The sequence below is a fragment of the Xiphophorus hellerii genome, chromosome 20 (genome assembly GCF_003331165.1).
Source record: "Xiphophorus hellerii strain 12219 chromosome 20, Xiphophorus_hellerii-4.1, whole genome shotgun sequence".
Classification (NCBI taxonomy): domain Eukaryota; kingdom Metazoa; phylum Chordata; class Actinopteri; order Cyprinodontiformes; family Poeciliidae; genus Xiphophorus; species Xiphophorus hellerii.
Genome location: NC_045691.1, coordinates 32,431,842 through 32,453,334, shown reverse-complemented (window position 1 = coordinate 32,453,334; position 21,493 = coordinate 32,431,842). Strand labels below are relative to the sequence as shown.

General features: G+C 40.2%; 1 protein-coding gene across 1 annotated transcript in view; it reads left to right on the top strand.

Annotated features, from left to right (window-relative positions):
- Window positions 1-2,267, top strand: part of irx5a (iroquois homeobox 5a) — a 10,192-nt gene extending 7,925 nt beyond the window's left edge. Inside the window, exons 2-3 of the mRNA XM_032550420.1 lie at window positions 171-583; window positions 1,230-2,267. Coding sequence (XP_032406311.1) covers window positions 205-583; window positions 1,230-1,939 — 1,089 coding nt within the window. The 5' untranslated portion in view covers window positions 171-204 and the 3' untranslated portion in view covers window positions 1,940-2,267. The remainder of the gene's footprint in view (window positions 1-170; window positions 584-1,229) is intronic.
- Window positions 2,268-21,493: the final 19,226 nt, after the last annotated feature.

The window sequence follows — 21,493 nt, the reverse complement described above, 5'->3', positions numbered from 1 at the left end:
TTTACTGAATTTAAGGCATGTGCGTCATCATGCGCTTTTGTTTTACAGTGCACGCGCATGTGCGTGTATGTTTACTTGTAAGATTTTTTTATTTTTTATTTTTGCAACTGTTTAGAAAATAACTGAAGTTTCAAAAATATTTATGCATTCACTAATATTGTTTTGTTTTTATTCCAGAGTTCTCCCTACGATCACACAACGGGAATGGCTGGTTCTATTGGATACCACCCTTATGCGGCGCCCCTGGGCACCTACCCTTACGGTGACCCCGCATACCGCAAGAACGCAACGCGGGACGCCACCGCCACCCTGAAGGCTTGGCTCAACGAGCACCGAAAGAACCCATATCCAACTAAAGGGGAGAAGATCATGCTGGCCATCATCACCAAAATGACCCTCACACAGGTGTCCACCTGGTTCGCTAACGCCAGGAGGAGGCTAAAGAAGGAGAACAAGATGACCTGGACCCCTCGAAACCGGAGCGAGGACGAGGAGGAGGACGAGAACATCGACTTGGAGAAAAATGACGACGACGAGCCAAACAAGCCTCTTGACAAGGGGGACTCCACAGACACGGAGGCAGGTCGGTGTTGCAGGGGGGGGAGAAAAGGGCAAAAAAAAAAAAAATCATCAATTTTTCATCGCAGTCGTTTCCACTCAAGGCGCAAAATTGATTGCTGGTTAATGGTGGTGTATAATTTATAATGAGACAATTGCTTTAAATAATAATCACCTTGAAGTCCCCTCGTTTGACTTTTCATGGGCTGAAATTGCTGGGGACGCACAGTGTTTAGCAGTCAATTTATCTTTAACGGCATAATAAGGATGCAAATGCTGAAGTGGGCTGGGAATTCAAGTGAAAGTGCTTTTACTCTGATTATTTCTGCTGAAGCCCATTATAATTCTAATGCATCAAATGGATAATATATGTGTATATATATATATATATTTTTTTTTAAATCGCATGGTAATGTTAAGAATCTTTAATTATTGTAATTATGAGGTAATTCCGCTTTTTAGTCTAGTGCACTTATTTATGAGGAACTTTATAAGCGCAGTAAAACAAATGTAGTTATGCTTAAATGTGATATTTTAGTACAGAGTACTTTTAAATTTTTTTTTTTTCCTTTTGCCTCATGATCACCTAAAATACTTTTTTTTTTCAGCTCCACCAGTAATGTGCTGTTACGATTATTTGGCACTGATTCCATTCTTTATTTGCGCTTCAGATCACAAACTACTGAACCCAGGGGACATTGGCTGTGACAGATTTAAAGAAGAGAGCCATGGTAAAGAGACAGATCCCCTCCTGAGCGACTCGGAGTTAAAAGAGCAGGAGGAGCGGACTACGGAGCTGCTGCCGGATTCCGCCAAGCCGACCACCTCGTCTCCACCAGCGGTGCCCCGGGGGAACCAGGCCGGCGCGACGCAAGACAAACCGTCCGATTTGAGCCACCCGCAGAATACGGTGACCAGCAACGTGACCTCTGTTATTCACTCGCCCCCTTCAGCCCCTAAACCCAAACTTTGGTCTTTGGCGGAGATCGCTACGTCTTCAGACAGGTGTAAGGGAAGCGGTGAGGCGCAGCAGGCGTGCCCCGGCTTGGGTCAGAGCGCAGTGCTGGGCACCAACGCCTCTCCGTCCCGGTCCTCCCCCCAGTGCCCGCTCCCCAACAGCACGGTCCTATCCAGGCCTCTGTACTACACCTCCCCTTTCTACCCCGGCTACACGAACTATGGTGGCAGCTTTGGACCCCTTCACAGTAACCACGGCTCGGTGACCACGGGCTCCACGGCACATTTCAATGGATTAAACCAGACTGTGTTAAATAGAGCAGAGGCCTTGGTAAGGGAGAGCCAGAAAGTCAGAGGCCAAACGCAGGTAGATCTTTGTAAAGACTCCCCTTATGAACTAAAGAAAGGTATGTCAAATATTTAATACCTGAATATTTTCCACGTCACCACGGACTTCTATTTATTTTATTTTATTTTTTTTGTGGTTGCATAAAAAAAAAGAAAAAAAACGAACAAGAAGAACGCTGAAGCAAATTCTGAGAATATGGTTATTTTCTGAGTAAATGCTTATCTTCAAAAGAATTTTTAGTTTCTGAATGGTTAATCCTAAAAATATGTAACAAGAATGGTCTTAATTGCTGCAGCCGCCTATTTGTATGAAAGACTAACATGTATATTTAATGTAGCTTTTTGTATTTAAAATGGACAACACGCTATCTTTGAAGTAAATTATGGAGAAAAAAAAACCTACACACTTGTGCAGAGGTTATTTGGTGGAACGGCTGATGTTGCTTGGTTTGTTTACTTGCATTTTGCACGATGACAGATGGTTTAAAGGTCATTAGTCTCACAACACACAGGCTGTTTTGGGGAGTTTTGTTTTTATGATTTTAATTTTATTAGGTCAAATTCTACTCAATCCTTCAATTATTTTCAATTTCTTTTTTTTTTTTTTTCTTGCGCGCGTTTCTAAAAGTGGATGTTGACATAATAACAGCAGCAAAGCGCAGCCATTTAACCCAATTACCTTTTCGTGTTCTACCCAGAGCAATCAGGTGCTGAACTCCGGTAATGAGCAGGATTTTATGCCAAATTTAGACCTCATTACTATTTTCTAAGGCGTGGCAAAGCTGTTTAAAAGGGACGCGACCATGCATTTAAAACATACTGGCCCATTATATATCATTAATCGAGTCTCTCTCTTGTTTTTTTTTTAAAATTGCGCGTTGGATGTGAAACTCTGCAGAACGTTGCCATGCAGGCAGCAGACACAGAAACATATTATGAGTGTGTGCAAGCCAGCGCTCTCTCTATAACTCTTCCAACTTCTGCAGGTAGGTGTCACACTTGCTCCTACAATTTCAGGGAGGGGTGGGCTGTGGGAGTCTGGTAATCCGTAACGGAAACCCATCCGCGACTGAATTGCTTGGTAAAAGTTATTATAATAAAAAATATGATAATAAGATTTATATATATGTAAAAAGAAGAAGAAAACAAAAACAACTGAAGTCACAACAATAATCAGTTAATATGACTGCAGGTTAAAAATGGCATAACTGCAGAGCAACAAAGAGCAAATCAGACTAAATTAATTATCCAATGTTATTTATTATTTTTTAAGCTTGTTCTTATTGAATATAGAGGTGCAAAATAATACAAATATTATTATGAAACATTATGATTAGATGTGTTCTAGGCCTCAAATCCAAAAAGGCCTTATTTTCTTTCTTTTTCTTTTTTTTTTTTACTGTCAGTTCTTTTTATTCGTTGTGGGTTTTTTTTTTATTTATTGCCTCTTTTTAAAGGGCATTGAAAAGGTATAATTATTATTATTGATGTCGTTATTGTTGACCTCCACTGCTGTGGGATGGCATGCTCTTGTTTATGGCCGCCATTAATCTCTATAGTTTGCTTTTTCCCCCACTTCTCCGGCGTGAAATCTCCCCTGAGGTTTCAATAATTCCCTTAGCCTTAATGTCCTCTGTTCGGCTCCTCTATTTTAATCTGACAGAGTGTGCAAGAGCAGTGATTGCGACACATCAGCCGGCTAAATAGCGTAATTATGTTTTTGGTTTTTTTTACACCCTTCTTTTTCTTCTTCCTGCTGTTGATCCCCGCAGGGATATGGAGCTGTTCGATGCGACGTCTCCTCGGAGAGTATTTAGGAGTTTCATTAGAAAACATTACCGAATCGTGTGTGAAGACATTAAAATACCTTTTTCCGTCTTTTGCTGAGTTTCTTTAGGATGCGAATTTGTATGATTGAGATACATCAGGGAAGATTTTTTTTTTAAATCTAATTTGTTTACATTAATTTTTTTAATTCAAAGGGAGTTTTAGGCGTTTGACAAATAATAACGAAAAAAAAAATTTTTATTATTATTTTTCGTCTTTTTTTACTTTATTTGTCGTCTTTTATTGGATTACTTGGCTTTTTTTTGTCCCACAATTCAAGTTGACTTAAAATGTACTACTACAGTATGCATATCCATTAATTTTATTATTATTATTATTATTATTATTATTATTATTACTTCAAGAAAACATCGGGAATTAACATATTCAATGTCGATATAAGCCTATATTTTATAATGCTGAACTGCTGAAGGGGTTGCGCAGGAATTACAGGCCTAACTGTAATTATCTTCAAGTTTCTGGGGAAGAAAATGAAGATGAAAAAGAGAAAATCACCAACCAAATTAATATAGACTGTATATAATCGTTGATTATTCTTGTTCTCTTTCCCTGCGTGATAAAAGCCAGTCAATTAACCCCAGATTACTCGAGGACGCGGAGCGGGAGAATTTGCGAGCCTTCATCAGAGAAGGCATGACAGCCTGCAGGGGAGATCCTCCCAGCAACTTTTTTTTCCTCAACTCGGTCCCTGGCTTCCCATCCGCTTGAATGGCGTGTCGGTTCATTGTTGGGATCGCTACAATTTGAGAATACTAAGTAGGCTTGAAGCCGTTCCCACGTGTGAAAATGAAGGGGAAAAAAAAAAAAAAGCCGACAGGGGGAGAAACTGGAGAGGAAGAAGAGTAGCTCTGTAACCTTCACTCCGACTTTTTTACTGAACCTTAAGCGTATAGAATCGGGTTAAAAATGTTTGTTTCGTTGTTGTTTTTTTTTTTTTTTCTTTTTAGTTTTCTTCTTTTTTTGTTTAAGCTAAAAAAAAACTGGGTAACAACCTGTATACATCCTGCAGTCCCCAAGAATACATTAATCATAAAATTAAATTAATTACGTCACTTAAAAAAAAAAAAAACAGTCATATCGAAATTGTTGTCACAAAGTACGAAACGGCTAATTGTTTACAGCTAGAAGGCATTTTCCTGGTTCAAATAGTTGACATTTGCGAACAATGAAGATAATATAAACGAATGAACAACAAAAATAGACAAGCATTTAATAATGTTTTTTAGATAGATCTAATAATGTGGCGGACATCGGTAGCGACCACAAAACAGTTAATGAGAGTTTATATATATATTTAAATTTTATGTATACTTTTTTCTATTTTATTTTGTTCGATTATTTTTTAGAAGGTTGAATGAAACTCAGCGATTTCCTTTTGAGGCTGACATAAGATGAGAACCAATTCAACTTCGACATCAGCCGGTCAAATGGGTCGTTGAACGCCTCTGAACTGTTTATCTGAATCGGTCCGCGGTGTGAAAGCAGAACCTGTTGAATTTCGCTCATAGCGCTCGGAGCATCTTATATAAACACGACTATTGATGCAACACGACTTTGTAGTTGGGAGTCGGATTCAGCTCGAGTGCGTAAAAAGACACCGGCGGTATAGTTGGCCGACTCGGATTATTCGCAGGGTTCAAGCTCATGTGCTGAAACGCACGCGATGCCAAGTGCGGGGAAAAAAAAATAGGGGCCTCAGAAAATATGGTTGTTTATAATTGTCACTAAGGCTGCAGAGACGTTCGATGCATTCTTCTACTTCTTCTTTGAAATATTCTAAAACACAAGATTGCATGGTAATAAGTAAGATTTCAGGTTTTACTTCTTTATACAGAGAAGTGTTTTGGTACAGAACCAGTTCACCTTTATGTCTGAACATGGTGCGGTATGAACAAAAAAAAAACAAAAAAACTCTGTCTCTGTGTAACATTACACTCAAATCACGGACAGTAACTTGCTCATGTTAAATGGAGTTATAAAGCAGTCTTGAACCTGCTTAAGTGGCCCAGATAAAGTGTCAGAAAGTGATTTACCTCTGTTTTCCTGCACTTCACGGACTGTTTTTCTATTTCTCCATATAGAGCCCCTCTGGGAGAGATTACATGTGTAATTTTCAGCTGTGAGATGTTTTAAGTGACCTACCCTCCTACTCCCCCAACATAAATAAAACATTTTTATGAAGTACAAAAAAAACAACATTATAAAGGAGTGATGCGCTGAGATCCTTGGACTGCCATGTGTTTATATATAAAAAAAAGGGTTTAACTGGATTTAGGTGAGGATAATAACTCAATTAGCTTAAATTCCTGAACTGCTTCTACAGTGCAAACAAGAAGCCTAATTTTACTTAATTGGAGACACAATCTGCACAAGCACACACATGCACATCCACAAAGCTCTCCTCTGAAAGCACCTTGACTCCTTGAAATGGGACCAATCTGCTCTGACAGCAGTGTGGCGTGAGCCTCTGACCCTGTGACTGCAAAGGGTCTGTGTTCAGTGGCCATGTAAGGGCTCACTGGAGCTCACACTGAGGGGTACTGCCCTGCCCTGAGGGAGGCGACATGCACAAACACACACACACCCACACACACACTATATGTATATTATGTACATATAAAATGCAGGGGCGGACTTGTGGCCTAAACTCCATGCCAAAGCCCCTCGGGTATGCATGGCTATAGGGCAGAATGAGTTTGAATCCAGAACGAAGGTGGGAACCACCATCACTGGCCATGCACAGGTATCCTGCTTTAAAGGTGAGCAGGTTCAACACCCAAATACACATGTGCAATCTTGAAACAGGTATAGTTTGCGATCATTACACCATCCAAAACGGAAAAGTTGCAATAGTTGTTCAAATCAGTAAAATAAAAAAGGAAGGTCTCTATAAATCTTTATTCGCAGCTCTAATCTCACAAAGCGTATGGCCGTGAAGAAGATTGATGAACTGTTTTCTTTCAGTGACTTCACTGGGTCCACAAGGGAGGAGGGGTACCGAGCTGCCTCAATGTTTATTTACATTTGCCCTTTTTAAATGATCCCTTTCTTCTCAACATCTGCTCCACATTACCACACAGATATCTGTCCTAATGACCGCTATAATGCCTGCGCTCACACACACAGGCCTCGCCTGTAACATTACCATTATCCACCGTCTTCTGGGACACTTTACCCTCCTCAAACCACCTTGCACAACAAAAATTGGTCCTTCCGTCACTGCTAGCCCTTTATTTTTGTGCAAAGCTTCTAATTTTTGATGCTTCCAGCTTGGTGTAGTCTGAGGGATGCAAATGGCTCTTTACTTAATTGGATCAGCTCCCAAGATGGACATAAAGAGGGGGGACTAGCTTTCTACTCAGTTTCCCCAAGTTATTCCAAGCCCTGCCTCAGCTCAGCAGTAAAGGGATCCCTGCGTAAGACCAGACCTCACTCTCACAAGGACAGAAACTGCACTGATCCTCGCTGGGACAGCATCAGATTGTTAACTTTAAGGTGCTTATAAGTAATGTAACTCAATGTTCCCAGACAGGAACAATCACAATGGCTTCTCCAAGTTTTGTAAGATGTGCATACCTGCTGTATTTAACCAGCACCAGCAAAGTCTAAATATAAACACAAACTGAAACCAATTAGTTTGGTTCATGTCTCTGCTTGTTTGCAGACATTATAAAATATGTACCTCCTTCAGTTTTTGGTTGGCTTGGGGTTGGGTGGGACACTGTAATGGCCACTTAGTTTTTAAGAATGAATTTAATATAGAAAATTATGATAAATACACAGAAAGAAATTCAGTATCAGACATTCAAACTCAACAATAATGTTAATTGGTAAATAATTATCTATTAAGGAAGCTCAACAACCTTCATTGCGATTGACTTTCCAGAAAACCTCCTGCTGAGGATTTGATAAAAGTTGCAACATTTATTTATTTAAAAATACTTTTCTTTTTGTCTGCCACAGTGAATCCTTTTTTGAATTTCAGTGACTCAGTCTCAAATGACACCAGGATCACTTAGGTCAAACATTAGGAGAAAAAAAACCCATCAAGGCTAAATGTAGCCGAGGCTAACAAAGTATGGTCCAACAAATCAAACCTACTGATTATTTTTGAATTATTGTATTGTATTTAAAAACATGCATTTATAAATTATTAAGCTGTTTTAAAATCTGTCCTTAATTTCAAGTTTTGCCATAGTAAAACATAACTTCTGAAATTATGGCTTTTTGATTTAAAATTAGTAGTAGCCCCAATCTGACCATTTTCTACATAAAATTTCTGTCTCAGTCCAAAGTAAAAAAGAAAATACAAAAAAATGATGAAAAAGCTGCAGTGGCTGGCAGCCAGTGGGAGTGTGCTGCTGCACACTGATTAACAGTGTGGTTTACAGCCAACTCCAATAGGTAATCTCATCAGAGAGGGGCTTTAAACAGATAAGAGACCACCCCTAACTACCCCCCTCTGCCAACTGCATCCTTCGCAATCGAGATGCCCCATCGTACTCGTTAAACAAGAACTGCTAACACCTCAAGCAGGCTTGCTAGGCCAGCCTAAAACAAGGCTCAAGACATCTATTGACCTCATTTTCAATAAAAGGAGCTACTTCCAGTCTGATGGATGATTTGCTGGTCTTGCATGGAATGACCATCTGGATGGAAGGATGTGCTCACTGTAGTAGGTATGCATCACTTGCCAGGTAAGATTCTCTGTGCATACAAAAGCCTGCAGTTTGCAGCTATATGCATCCCACTTTAGGTCGTATGTATAAAACCAGAGCAGCTTATAATAAAGAATAGAGAGGAAGAAGAAAAGTCTAATTGAAATTTTGTACCATATGGTCACTATTGACTTGGTTTTTCTCATTTCAAGGCAAACATGAGGTTATTCTGATATGAAGTGAGAAAATCCCTTGTTGCATCTGGAGACCTAACAGCAGTTCATTCAGATATCAAAAGCTTTGTACCCAGACTTCTTTGTTGCCGAATAAAGAAAAGGAATCCAAAACAAATCAGTGAAAGAGCTCCGTCTGTGGTAAAACCCCTCGTCCTACACAGCTTCCCTTTTTGTTTGGGGAGCTCAGATTGGGTTCACAGTAGCTGCACTTTAAGTATAGAACGATCTGATTTATTAGCTTGTCAGGGGAAGCATTGTTCAAGAAAGCAATCAAAAAGCACTTACCTAGCTCCTCTAAAATGACTGCTTTTTTCACTGGCTAATTTGTGTAACTCCCATGGAGAGTCTGGCAAAGAGTTTGATGAGGCATATAATGATGATTAATGAATTTATTGCCCTGCTGCTCATCAAACGGTTGTAGTATATAGTTCTCCCTCTCTATCTGCAAATGTGTTGCGCAGGCTTCAGACAGAGGGGTGCAGATGAGATAGCACTGCCCTCCTGCCCCCAGCCTCCCTTCGGCTGTTAACCTGACTGACCTGATGGGCATGAGAATGTGGCAGGCGGTCTGTGGGCCAAGTTGATGCATAATGAACGGTTTAATAAAAGGTTAAGCTGAAAATGCAAGAAAATCTGCAGACATGGAGGCACACTCTCAATGTTCACCGTCTGATCACTTTTGTGGGAAAACCAGGAAGAGGGGTTCTGCAGGGCATCATCTCCGACCTCGTCCCGCAACAGTCTGTGAAGTCTAGAAGAACGACAAACACAAAGGCCAGAGAGACTAATTAATGAGTCACCAAAAATCATCAAGTACACAGTTTACACAGGAAGTGTCCAACATGTTGAAAAATGAAGTAGAAGTGATCACATGTTCTATTATTCAGCGGCAACAAGTCCTGCTCTCATCACAAATGATGATTAACGACAGCCAGGGCAGAGAGGGGGTGTGTGTGTGTGTGTTGGGGTGTGTCTGTTTGTGATAGTGGGTTTGTGATTAGGTCACTTTGGGGTCAAAAGCACATCTACATATTTGCTAAATAAGCTCACCTCCTCATCCCACTGCACGGCCAGCTCCAATAAATCCAGGGTCACGCATTTCTCCGTTCAGCATTGCATAGGGAAGCTTAGACTTAATTGCACCCAGTGCATTCCTACCTGCCGCTCTTTGCTCCACTCTGCTTGATTGAGTTCGAGCTTGTTCACAATCTTTGGCAACTGAAGAACGCATTGTTGCAACTCCAGTCGCTTCCCCCTTCCCAACCAGTGCTAACACCCCCCACCCCCAACCCCACCATCACCCCCTTTGAGATCAGTTCCCTGGATAGACTGGATTCTGCATTTACTTATTCATTAGCTCAGTCCCTTAAATACATCAAAGAGTTCCTTCGCTCACACAATAAACCAATAAAAGCAATTATAACTCTGTATCTTCTTGGCAGTGTTGATCTCTCGGGTGCCAACGTTAGATAATGAGAGTCTCATGACATAAGTTTTCTGAGAAAGCTCTTTTTCTGTCTCTTTCTAGTGTACATCCACTTCATCGGTTGTTGGTTCTTCAATGCTCTGCGCATTGCTTCGCATGCTGCACATAATAGAAATTGTGAAACTCATAAATCAAAAATTTGGACTTTAGTTGCAATTAGACTAATATAGTTTGATGCAGCTTAGTAAGAGACGCACGAAAATTTAGTGGTGCTTTGCCTACTACATGTCTCACATCAAATATTAGCAGTTAAAATTCTTTAAATATTCATTGCCTTCCTAGGGTGTCTGTTTTTGTTTGATGCAGTGGATGGAGTGGTTCAAGCACAGGCTAATCTTGGTCTGATAACCTCTTTTGCACAGCACAAAGGAGATGAAATGCATTCGTCACAAAGGACGAAATTGAGATCCGCTCATTGCTTCCTGATATTGCTTTCAATCATTTTCCTCAAAACAAGAGACAACAGCCCAATGAGAGGGATCGGCATATGCAGATTATGGCATTAAATTTTTTATGAGCACATTTCATCCTAAAAGTGACAAAAATAAATATGGAAAAAGCGGAATCAGCAGAGTGAAAAAAAGGAGCTAAAAATCAAGCTCCTAAGTGGATGTTTTGCTTCACAAACCATTTCAGTTCCCTGACAAGTATGCATATAATATGACTTATTGTACTGCATTCATTATGCTGAATGGGAACAGTTAGAACCTCATATTACAGAGCTTGTTAGAATTCATAGGATGTAATTTCAGTCATGTCATTTTTTTAAAATTACAGTTTCATGACTGAAACAATAAAAATAGAAAAAAAATCCTCCTCTCGTATTGGAAACTCATTGAACCAACGGTCAGGAAGTTCACTTGCATATATCACCAATAAGTTATAATCTCACTTCTGAAAAAAAAAGTCTGCAAGCTCGGTTGCATATATCATCGAAAGTTTATAATTATACTCTTTGGATTGTGTGGGAAAGCAAGAATTTTAATGAGTGATGGTCTCAGTTTTTCTGTTTTTTCTGGACTGAATAAATGTCAGAAGAACATTTACAAACAAAATTTACATAAACTAGTCAAACGGTTTATGAATGGCTAGATGTCTTTTTCATGTTAGATTTTACTTTTAATAACATCTACAGATTTTGCTCTAAAAATCTATATACACTACCCTGTAAAAGTATTCATTTCTTTTACTACCACAAATCTCAATGCAATTTATTGTCAACTGTAAAGAAATTGATATATGCTTTCTGATATTTCAGAAAAAGTGAACTTATAAACAAATATGAAAAGTCTAAGCCTCCACACCCACCATCTCTTCCTGGATTCACAGCTACAGCCTGAAACTTTTACTCATCCTTTTTTGCAAAATAGGAAAGGCTCATAAAGATTGAATAAATAACAGCAACAGTCTCAATTGGATCTAGATTTCCACTTTCTCTGCCCCATTGAAACACATGAAAACTGACCTAAATCATTCCATAACATGTAGCTCATTAAGTATAGACCAAAAAGTTACATTTGTCTCATCTGACTACATTCATCCATATATTTGCTCTCCCTTTGCAACAACTTATAATTTTGCTTCCAAAATGTTTTATTTCACTTTTACTCGTTCACAAATGTAACACTTGTGGATTGTATAACTACACAGATACCATACTATATTCATGCCACACTGTTCAGATTTTTAGAGAAAATATGGTGGAAACCATGCACCATTTTTCTTATAATTAATAACTATGCTCTGTAGAATGAGAACTTATACAAAAGTTTAAGGATTCACTTTTGTTAGACACTTCAACTGATTACTTATCCCAAAGAAGTTCTTCGTGGCTTTTGTGATGTTTCTTGAGACAACTGAAAAAAATAAACAATAAACAGAGCATGAGAACAAACAAGTTCAGAACACAAAATTGTTGTAATGGTCTACATTTTGATCAATTTTGTTTGAATAATATATTTCAAAATTGTCGTAAGGAGTAGCTAATATGCCTCTGAGCAATGTAGACACTGTCCTGGGCTTTCCTAAAAACAAATAGAGGAAAATAAAAATGGTTTGCTCACTCTCTCTTTGTGCAGTGCACTTAAATAGACAGTTCTTCAGTCCTTGACCTGTTGATTGACTCACAAAATGAGTACATTAGTGGGTCATCTATGATGGCATTGTCATTAGTAAATACATGAGTATTGACACATGCATATAAAAATCTCAACCACATTATACCATCGATTGCAGCAGAGTTATCTACAGAGCTAAAGTAGCTGATAAAAGGTTGTCCAACCAATTACAAATGTACCAGCTGTGGCAGTCAATAGCAAGGACTACCATGATTCATTATAAGAATTGAATGGATTTAAATGCAAAGTGAAAAGGGAAAAAATATTGATTATAATAAGAGTACAGTCACAAAGTCCTAATTTGTGTGCATAATTGCTTTAATGTGGGCTATTAAGACTAAATGGATGGGATTTTACTGTCTGCCCTACATTCAGTAACATCCCTGCTTTGATCAATACATATGATTTGTAAGTCGGCAGCAATCAATAGCACAGGATGAGTTAAGGATTTGATCTTGTAATGAAGAGCTTCTTCCTCTCTCGGTGACTGAGGGAAGGGACACACCCAAGACAAAGACAAACTTTTTTTCAGGCTTTTAAATCTTCAAAGACTAAAATCTATTATAGATTGACTAACAGTGACTAACAGTGGAATAACTGATATTCTGTGAGATCAAATACAAAGCAGAGGGTCCGTGCATGTGTGTGGCATGGAAGAGGGTGGCGCTGTGCCTCTGTATTCTATCTACACTTTCATCAGCAACAAAATGTCCAATTAGAATGTTTTGCCATGCATGGAAGCAACACAATCCAACACACAGAAGCACATACCACGCATTGTTTGTCCATATTAATTTCCTGATACCATTAAATAACAATATGTTATAAAATAATATCCCAAACTTAGAACTTCCAGTATTTATGAGTGTCCATGTAAACTGACTGACAACTTTAATAAGAAAAGCAGCATTCAACGGATATTAGAAATCCACAGCTCACATGGGTGAATATGTAGGCAGGACAGTCATACAAGTCTAGACTTTTTGAAAGAGAGGCTATTGTTGTAAATAAGCTATAAGTAGTATTTGCCAATTGCCAAAAACATTGTAGAAGAGGCATTGAACATGTGGGAAATGGTGCACAATGTCAAGCAGAAAAGTAACATTGTACATGACCCCAAAAGTGTCATCCCTACAGTGAAACATGGTCGTGGCAGTATCTTGCTGTGGGGATGGCTTTCTTGAGCAGAAAAGGAGAGACTCGTTTGTCGAACCTAATATCAAAGAAGCTGCAGCAAGATTTCAGAGCTCATATTCAAAGATGCTTCCCAAATCTGATTGAGCATGAGCTAAATTCAAAAGCACACCACACTTTTCAGATTTTTAGTTCTGAAAAACAACATGTCCAAAAATGCTATATTTCTTCTATTTTACTGGTTTGTCCTAGTCCTAATAAAACATAACCCCAAAAATACTTCCTGAAGTTTGTGGTTGTAATGTGACAAATTCTGAAAGACTGTTAAGTAGACCCACTTTCATGAGGCATACTGAGTCTGAGTGAATTCAACTATAAAAGTTAAAACTTTTGAAGAATGACAGATAGAACAGCCAGAGCTATTTCAGACTGTAATCTTGGAATAATTTTAGACACTTTGTGTTTTGGCAACACATGAACGGGACATGTGATCCTTCCTCCTGCCCCCTCAATGCATGAGCAATAGTGTTTAAAGTGTAGGATCTGTTTTTGATTTGTGGTGAGCCTTGTTTTAACCGTAGGCGATAAGACATTACAAACTGGCATGATCATCCCCAGTTCTAACTAAAAATGTCACAGTAAAATAATACCAGTAAATTCCTAAAAATTGAATGCCCACAGGTAAAGAGCTGGGTAACTCGTATATATTTTAGATCCCTTATCATTACCTCATCTCTGTTGTGCGGCTCTTGATCCATCATCAACATGTTGAGTAATTACCAACGAAAACCAGACCAGTGAGAAAATGCTGAGAAATAGATGTTTATTCAATTTCTAGGCCTGCTATGTATAAATGTATAATGTATAAATAAAAACTCCTTTCCACACACATCAGCAAACTTTACTGATTAATCTTTACCAAGGATGTGCTTCAAGAAATTCAGAAAATAACATGCATCTCTATGTTCCTTCATACATGTAAAGATGTACAGTGCCTTGCAAAGCTATCAATATTTCTTTTAAATTTTACTACCACAAATGTCCATGCATGTATTGTCATTTCACATCACTCAAAGTAGTGTATTACAGTAAAGTGGAAGAAAATGAAACATGGTTTTAACATTTCTTGGACATAAAAATAAATCTGAAAGGTGTGGAGTGTATTTGTATTCCATTCCTTATATCATCCCCAAATTAAAATCCAATGTAACAAACTGTCTTTGGAGGTTTACTAAAAAGAACATAAAATTAATTTTTGTGTAATTTAATCTTAGCATCAATACAGGTGTTTTGCAAAGGATTTAGAGATTTGTTAGTGAACATTAATGAACAAACATGAGCCTGAGGACCAGGAAACTTACTGAACTGGTCTGGGATAAAATTGTAGGAAGCTCATGTTAAGTTATAAAATTATATCTGATGATCTAATATTAGTTTTCATCCTTAATAAAAGAAGAAAGACTCAATCAAACAAACGTCATACATTGAACACAGCCAATAAGGAGATCTAGTGCTATCGTCAGATTCGACCCAAATAAAACTTTTCAGCCAAAATGCAAACTCTTTATGCGAGGTGGAATATTAATACTGCACATCACACTGAACACAACATCCACATAAAGAAACACAGTGGTGGAAGCCTCAGATGCTTTTCTTCAGTTGTGAACAAATTTACATCAGAGTTGATGTAAAGATGTTCATATATACATGTAGGCAAAATTATTAAAGGTTGCAATTTAAGGGGAAATTTACTTTTCAGCAACTGCCTGAAACATACAGACAGAGATAAAATGGAATGGTATAGACCAAATCCTCTGCATGGATTAAAACAGCTTAGTTAAAGTCCAAATTGAATCTATTTTTGTATCTGTGACCAAATTTAAACATTTCTGTCCACAAATGCCACTCATTCAACTGGAGTGAGCTTGAGCTATGTTCCAAAAGGACAGAAAAATGGGCAGTGGGAAAATTTAAATATCTAAATGTGAGAATTTGGTAGAACCATACCCCAAAAGACCTGCAGTTTGAACTTCCTAGAACTGTAGTTCTACAATATACTGATTAATAAGTTAAAGATAAAGCTTATACTTGATAAACCTTCTAGATGTTTTGTTTTTAAAACCTTTAAAATCATGTCTTCTCTTCCTTTAACTTCACAATTATGAACTACTTTGCTTTAGGTTTCCACACAAAATCCAATAAACTTTGTGGTTAAAATTACATAAATATGAAAAGGTTTAGGAGGAATGAATACTTTTTCCGAGGCAAATTACCCAACAGCAATGCATATGCCTTTGAATTATAAAGAAGGGGTGGGGTTGATACAATTATATCATTATGTCTAATCTCCCTTTAGACACATAATCGTTTGTCCACCAGTTGCTGTAGTTAACTTTTACTCAGTTCTTATCTGTCTATTTGTGAGGCTAAAAAACGAGCAGCACCCCGCAGTACCACGATATAACACAATGATTAAGTGCCGGGTGCATGAGTAGCTAGAATACGGAGGGCTATTAGTTGTGAGTGATATGCTTGAAGTTGCTCCCATGAACTTTGCTGTGACTTGATGCTTGGCACTGTTGGGGGCGGTGGCGCTTGAGAGCATGGGGGAGGGTGTGTAGCCTAACAGTTGATATTTATCCCAGTGTTCACACACAACTCCCCTCCTTGTTTCCATTTGGACTCCACTTATAAGTGCTGCCATTCTTTCCTTCACTGAGTGCAGGCAACACGTGCTAGTGACCGCGCTCCCTTTCTCTTCCCTCTGTCTCCTCTTCATCCTCATTCCCTTCTCGAGCAAACCCGCTTATTAACACAAACACTGGCTGACACTTGTTTGTGCTTTTAATTGTGTCTGGATGTTATGTCTCTTGTGAACACATACATTAGCATTTCTCTGGCATGGTATAATCACTTTTTCAACCACAACACCATGCAAAGTGAGTGCAGAGAATTACCACATGCAATCATGTTTGCTTCACAAGCACATTTGGGTTCACTCAGCTCCTGTATAGTCTGCCACAGTCTCAAAGTTGTTGGGTTTTGTAAATAAGTGCAATCTGGGACGCCATTTCATGTAAGCTAAAGTTCTCCACTGTAACAGTCTTTAAATGACATTGTACAGGATTTATAGTAATTTTAAGAGCAACAATAAAGTAAATAAAACTGACCAAAAACAGTTTACTCAATACTAAATTGCTCTATTATATCATGTATTTAATACTCCATGAAACTAGTACATATCTGTCTGTCATTTCAATAGTGTAAGATGCTACAGGAAAACACTCATTTTGTTGACACTGTTATCAGAAAAAAACTAACTAAAAACAAAGTTTGATTGTTTTTTGTCACACCGAAATGTTTCAGATAACCAAACACATTAACATCAGGACCAGGTGGTCACAAAAAAGAATATCTAAAGCACTAATTGTCATTAATTGTATCAATTAGTGACTTATATTTTCTATAACTTTGTCACAGGATGACAGGGGGGCTGGTGCTTTTCCCCGGCGGTCATTGGGCAAAAAGGTGGGGTACACACTGCGCAGGCTGCCAAGCTATGAACGCAAAAACAACACAGAAAAAAAAATGCACATACACACTCAGGTAAAGTCATGACTGACACCTATCGAAGAGTACCAGAGCAAAAAATACTGTTTGCGATACAGAACATCACATATTCATCAAAAATGCATTATCAAGACTTACATCTTTAATATTTTGAAGGAGGCTGTGAAATTGAGCTTCTCATTACATCTGGTGTAAAACTAACAACAACAACAAAGAACTTCAGACCTGTAGTTAAACATCTTGACGTCAGTGTGATAGTCTGGGGCGGCAGTGCTGTTTCACGACATACCTGATAGGCATAGCTGATGAAGCCATGACTTCTTGTCTCTAGAAAATCCTTATACTGAATATCTGGCCATCAGTTTGTGCTCTGTATGTAAATTGTGCTAGTCTTATGCAGCAGGACAATGAAGCACACCAGCAAGTCCACCTCTGAAAAACCCAACAAAACTAAATTACAGGTTTCAGAATGACTGAGTGAATGTCTGGACTTCAATACAACTGAAATTCTGTGGGATAGCCTCAAACAGGTTCAAAACATTATCTAGGGTGGCAAGATTAAAACAATTTTACAAGCTAAGATGATCCAAAAGCGTTCCCATAGCAATCTAATTATTCAGTACCTGTTATGGTAAATGCTTCATGGCAGTTGTTAAGATTTTGTCAGGTTGGTGTCCATGGGTTTATCCCTTATCTACAGAAATAATTACTTAGAACTTAGTCTGATGCTATAATTAGTTTTATGATCTGAAATTTGTCTAATTGTGACAAAGAAAAAAAAAAAAAATTCATGGGCCAAATGCTTTTCATGTCACACGAGAGCCACCAAAACAGAATAGACAAAGTACAACTCAAATTTCAGAAGAATAATCCAATTATAACATTAATTAAAGCTGCAAGCAGCCTCGGGCGGCCCTCGCAGCAAGCGCCGCTCCGGCCTATTGGCCACCGCGGGGGTTCCGGCCACCGCAGAAGCTCTCGCGCGTTTTCCAGAGCCGCAGCCCGCTCCCCACCGCAGAAGCTCTGCCGCAGTTTCCAGCACCGCCGCCCGCTAGCCGCTGCAGAAGCTGTCGCGCATTTTCCCCAAATTACATCTCAAACCCGTTGGGCTCTTTAGAGCAGAACAAAGGTCATACATATCCAGTTTGGCGCCAATCGGATGATCCATGTGTGAATTAGAGCCAAACGTATGTATATGGCGAGGGACTGATATTCGCCATTTGGCCACGCCCACACGGTTCAGCCAGCAGTGAGCATTGACAGAGTTTATCATCCGAATCATCTTGATTAGGTCAAGAGAGCCATAAACGGAGCTTTCCAAGGAAAAAAACGGCACTTCCAGTTCCGAGGGGGCGGGGCTTAGATTACGTCATAATATGATGACGTAGGATCGACGGGCAAGCCTCCAGGATCACTCAGGCCAAGTTTGATGCAGCTCGGTCAAAATATGTGGAATGTAGAGGCAAACGTATACGAACGGCGTTGCCGCCATTGAAAACTCTTGGCACTTTAAAGCAAGCGAGACCAACTTCCTATCTGTCATCCAACACAGAATCACCTTGATTAGGTCAAGAGAGCCATAAACAGAGCTTTCCAAGGAAAAAAACGGCACTTCCGGTTCCGAGGGGGCGGGGCTTAGATGACGTCACAATGTGATGACGTAGGATCGACGGGCAAGCCTCCAGGATCACTCAGGCCAAGTTTGATGCAGCTCGGTCAAAATATGTGGAATGTAGAGGCAAACGTATACGAACGGTGTTGCCGCCATTGAAAACTCTTGGCACTTTAAAGCAAGCGAGACCAACTTCCTATCTGTCATCCAACACAGAATCACCTTGATTAGGTCAAGAGAGCCATAAACAGAGCTTTCCAAGGAAAAAAACGGCACTTCCGGTTCCGAGGGGGCGGGGCTTAGATGACGTCATAATGTGATGACGTAGGATTGACGGGCAAGCCTCCAGGATCACTCAGGCCAAGTTTGATGCAGCTCGGTCAAAATATGTGGAATGTAGAGGCAAACGTATACGAACGGCGTTGCCGCCATTGAAAACTCTTGGCACTTTAAAGCAAGCGAGACCAACTTCCTATCTGTCATCCAACACAGAATCACCTTGATTAGGTCAAGAGAGCCATAGATGAAAGTTTCCAAGGAAAAAAATAGCACTTCCTGTTCTGAGGGGGCGGGGCTTAGATGACGTCATAATCTGATGACATAGAATTTTCAGGTATCACACCAGCATCACTCAAGCCAAGTTTGGTGCAGCTCGGTCGAAACATGTGGAATCTAGAAGCAAACGTATGGCATCGGCGTTACAGGTCACTTCGCCATGCCGCCGCACCCAGCTGCTTCATCGCAGCCGGTCAGGGCTTGAATCCACAACACACCAACATGTCTTCTGTCTCTGGACACAGTTTCATGTTGATGAGGTCAAAGGGCTAAGATAGCGACCGTTCACAGTAAAACATGACACTTCCTGTTCTCAGGGGGCGTGGCCTAAGTGATGTCATCATTTGACCATAGGGTATTGTAGGGCACCCGATGACGATCAATCACTGAAAGTTTGGTCCCTCTATGTGTTTTTGTATAGGAAATATAAGAGTTTCGTGTTTCATGGCGTGTAGGTGAACTTTGACCCCTGGTAACCCCCCTTCAGCAATCTCAGACAGTCACCAATTTGATAATTTTAAATCAGACATGCCTTATGATCAGACTGACCGAGTTTGAAGCCGATCAATCGAAATCCCTAGGAGGAGTTCGATCAAATGCAAAGGCTGTAAACGTCAAACTCGAGGTCCAAAATGGACCTTCAATACAAAATGGCCGACTTCCTGTTGGGTTTCGACCATGGCTCTAATAGACTTTTTTGTACGTCCTGACAAGATACACATGTGTACCAAGTTTCGTAATTCTAGGTTAAAGCATGGCTTAGGGCTGTTCATTTAAAATACTCTAGGGGTCGCTATAGAGAAATTAGGCCACGCCCACCAAATTTTGTTATGAATTCCGGTCGGTGGGTGGATAAGGATCCATCCTAGTAAGTTTGGAGCAGCTGGGCCCGAAATTGTGGAATTCAGAGCCAAACGTATGGCAACGGCGTTACAGGTCACTTCGCCACGCCGCCACGCCCACCTGCTATGTCAAAGCCGGTCGGGGTTGGAATCCACAACACACCAACATGTCTTCTGTCTCTGGACACAGTTTCATGTTGATTAGGTCAAAGGGCTAAGATAGCGACCGTTCACAGTAAAACATGACACTTCCTGTTCTCAGGGGGCGTGGCCTAAGTGATGTCATCATTTGACCATAGGGTATTGTAGGGCACCCGATGCCGATCAATCACTGAAAGTTTGGTCCCTCTTTGTGTTTTTATATAGGAAATATAAGAGTTTCGTGTTTCATGGCGAGTAGGTGAACTTTGACCCCTGCTAACCCCCCTTCAACATGCTCCAAAACTCACCAATTTGATAACTTTAAATCAAACATGCCTTATGATCAGACTGACCGAGTTTGAAGTCGATCAATCGAAATCCCTAGGAGGAGTTCGATCAAATACGAAGGCTGTAAACGTCAAAATCGAGGTAAAAAATGGACGTTCAATACAAAATGGCCGACTTTCTGTGATAGTTGGCTTATAACATTAAATGTAAGTTCTGAGTCTTTTGGTGAGCTCTACAAGTGTACCAAATTTCATGTCTCTACGATGAAGTACGTTCATACCATTGTGTCAACAGAAAATTGCTAGTTGCCGCCGTTCAGCAATTTTTTTTGCGATTCTTGCGACAACCTTAAAATTCAAAATTTTTAAATTTTCTAGTTGCGACCGCCAAGTTTGGTGAGTTTTTGAATATGATAAAGCCCCCAAAAAGGCACACGAAGAGGGGGGCAGAATAATAATTAAAGCTGCGAGCAGCCTCGGGCGGCCCTCGCAGCAAGCGCCGCTCCGGCCTATTGGCCACCGCGGGGGTTCCAGCCACCGCAGAAGCTCTCGCACGATTTCCAGAGCCGCAGCCAACTCCCCACCACAGAAGCTCTGCCGCAGTTTCCAGCACCGCCGCCCGCTAGCCACCGCAGAGGCTGTCGCGCATTTTCCACGCCCGTCCACCAGGCGACATGCGTGAATGCGTTCGGCAGCGCTCCCCGACCACTGTCAAAAATCTGGTGCAGATCGGTCGATGCCTCGAGGAGACACAGCCGATGTATTAACTTAGGGGGCGCAGTGGAGCCAAATTACATCTCAAACTCGTTGGGTTCTTTAGAGGTGAACAAAGATCATACATATCCAGTTTGGCGCCAATCGGATGATCCATGTGTGAATTAGAGCCAAACGTATGTATATGGCGAGGGACTGATATTCGCCATTTGGCCACGCCCACACGGTTCAGCCAGCAGTGAGCATTGACAGAGTTTATCATCCGAATCATCTTGATTAGGTCAAGAGAGCCATAAACAGAGCTTTCCAAGGAAAAAAACGGCACTTCCGGTTCCGAGGGGGCGGGGCTTAGATGACGTCATAATGTGATGACGTAGGATTGACGGGCAAGCCTCCAGGATCACTCAGGCCAAGTTTGATGCAGCTCGGT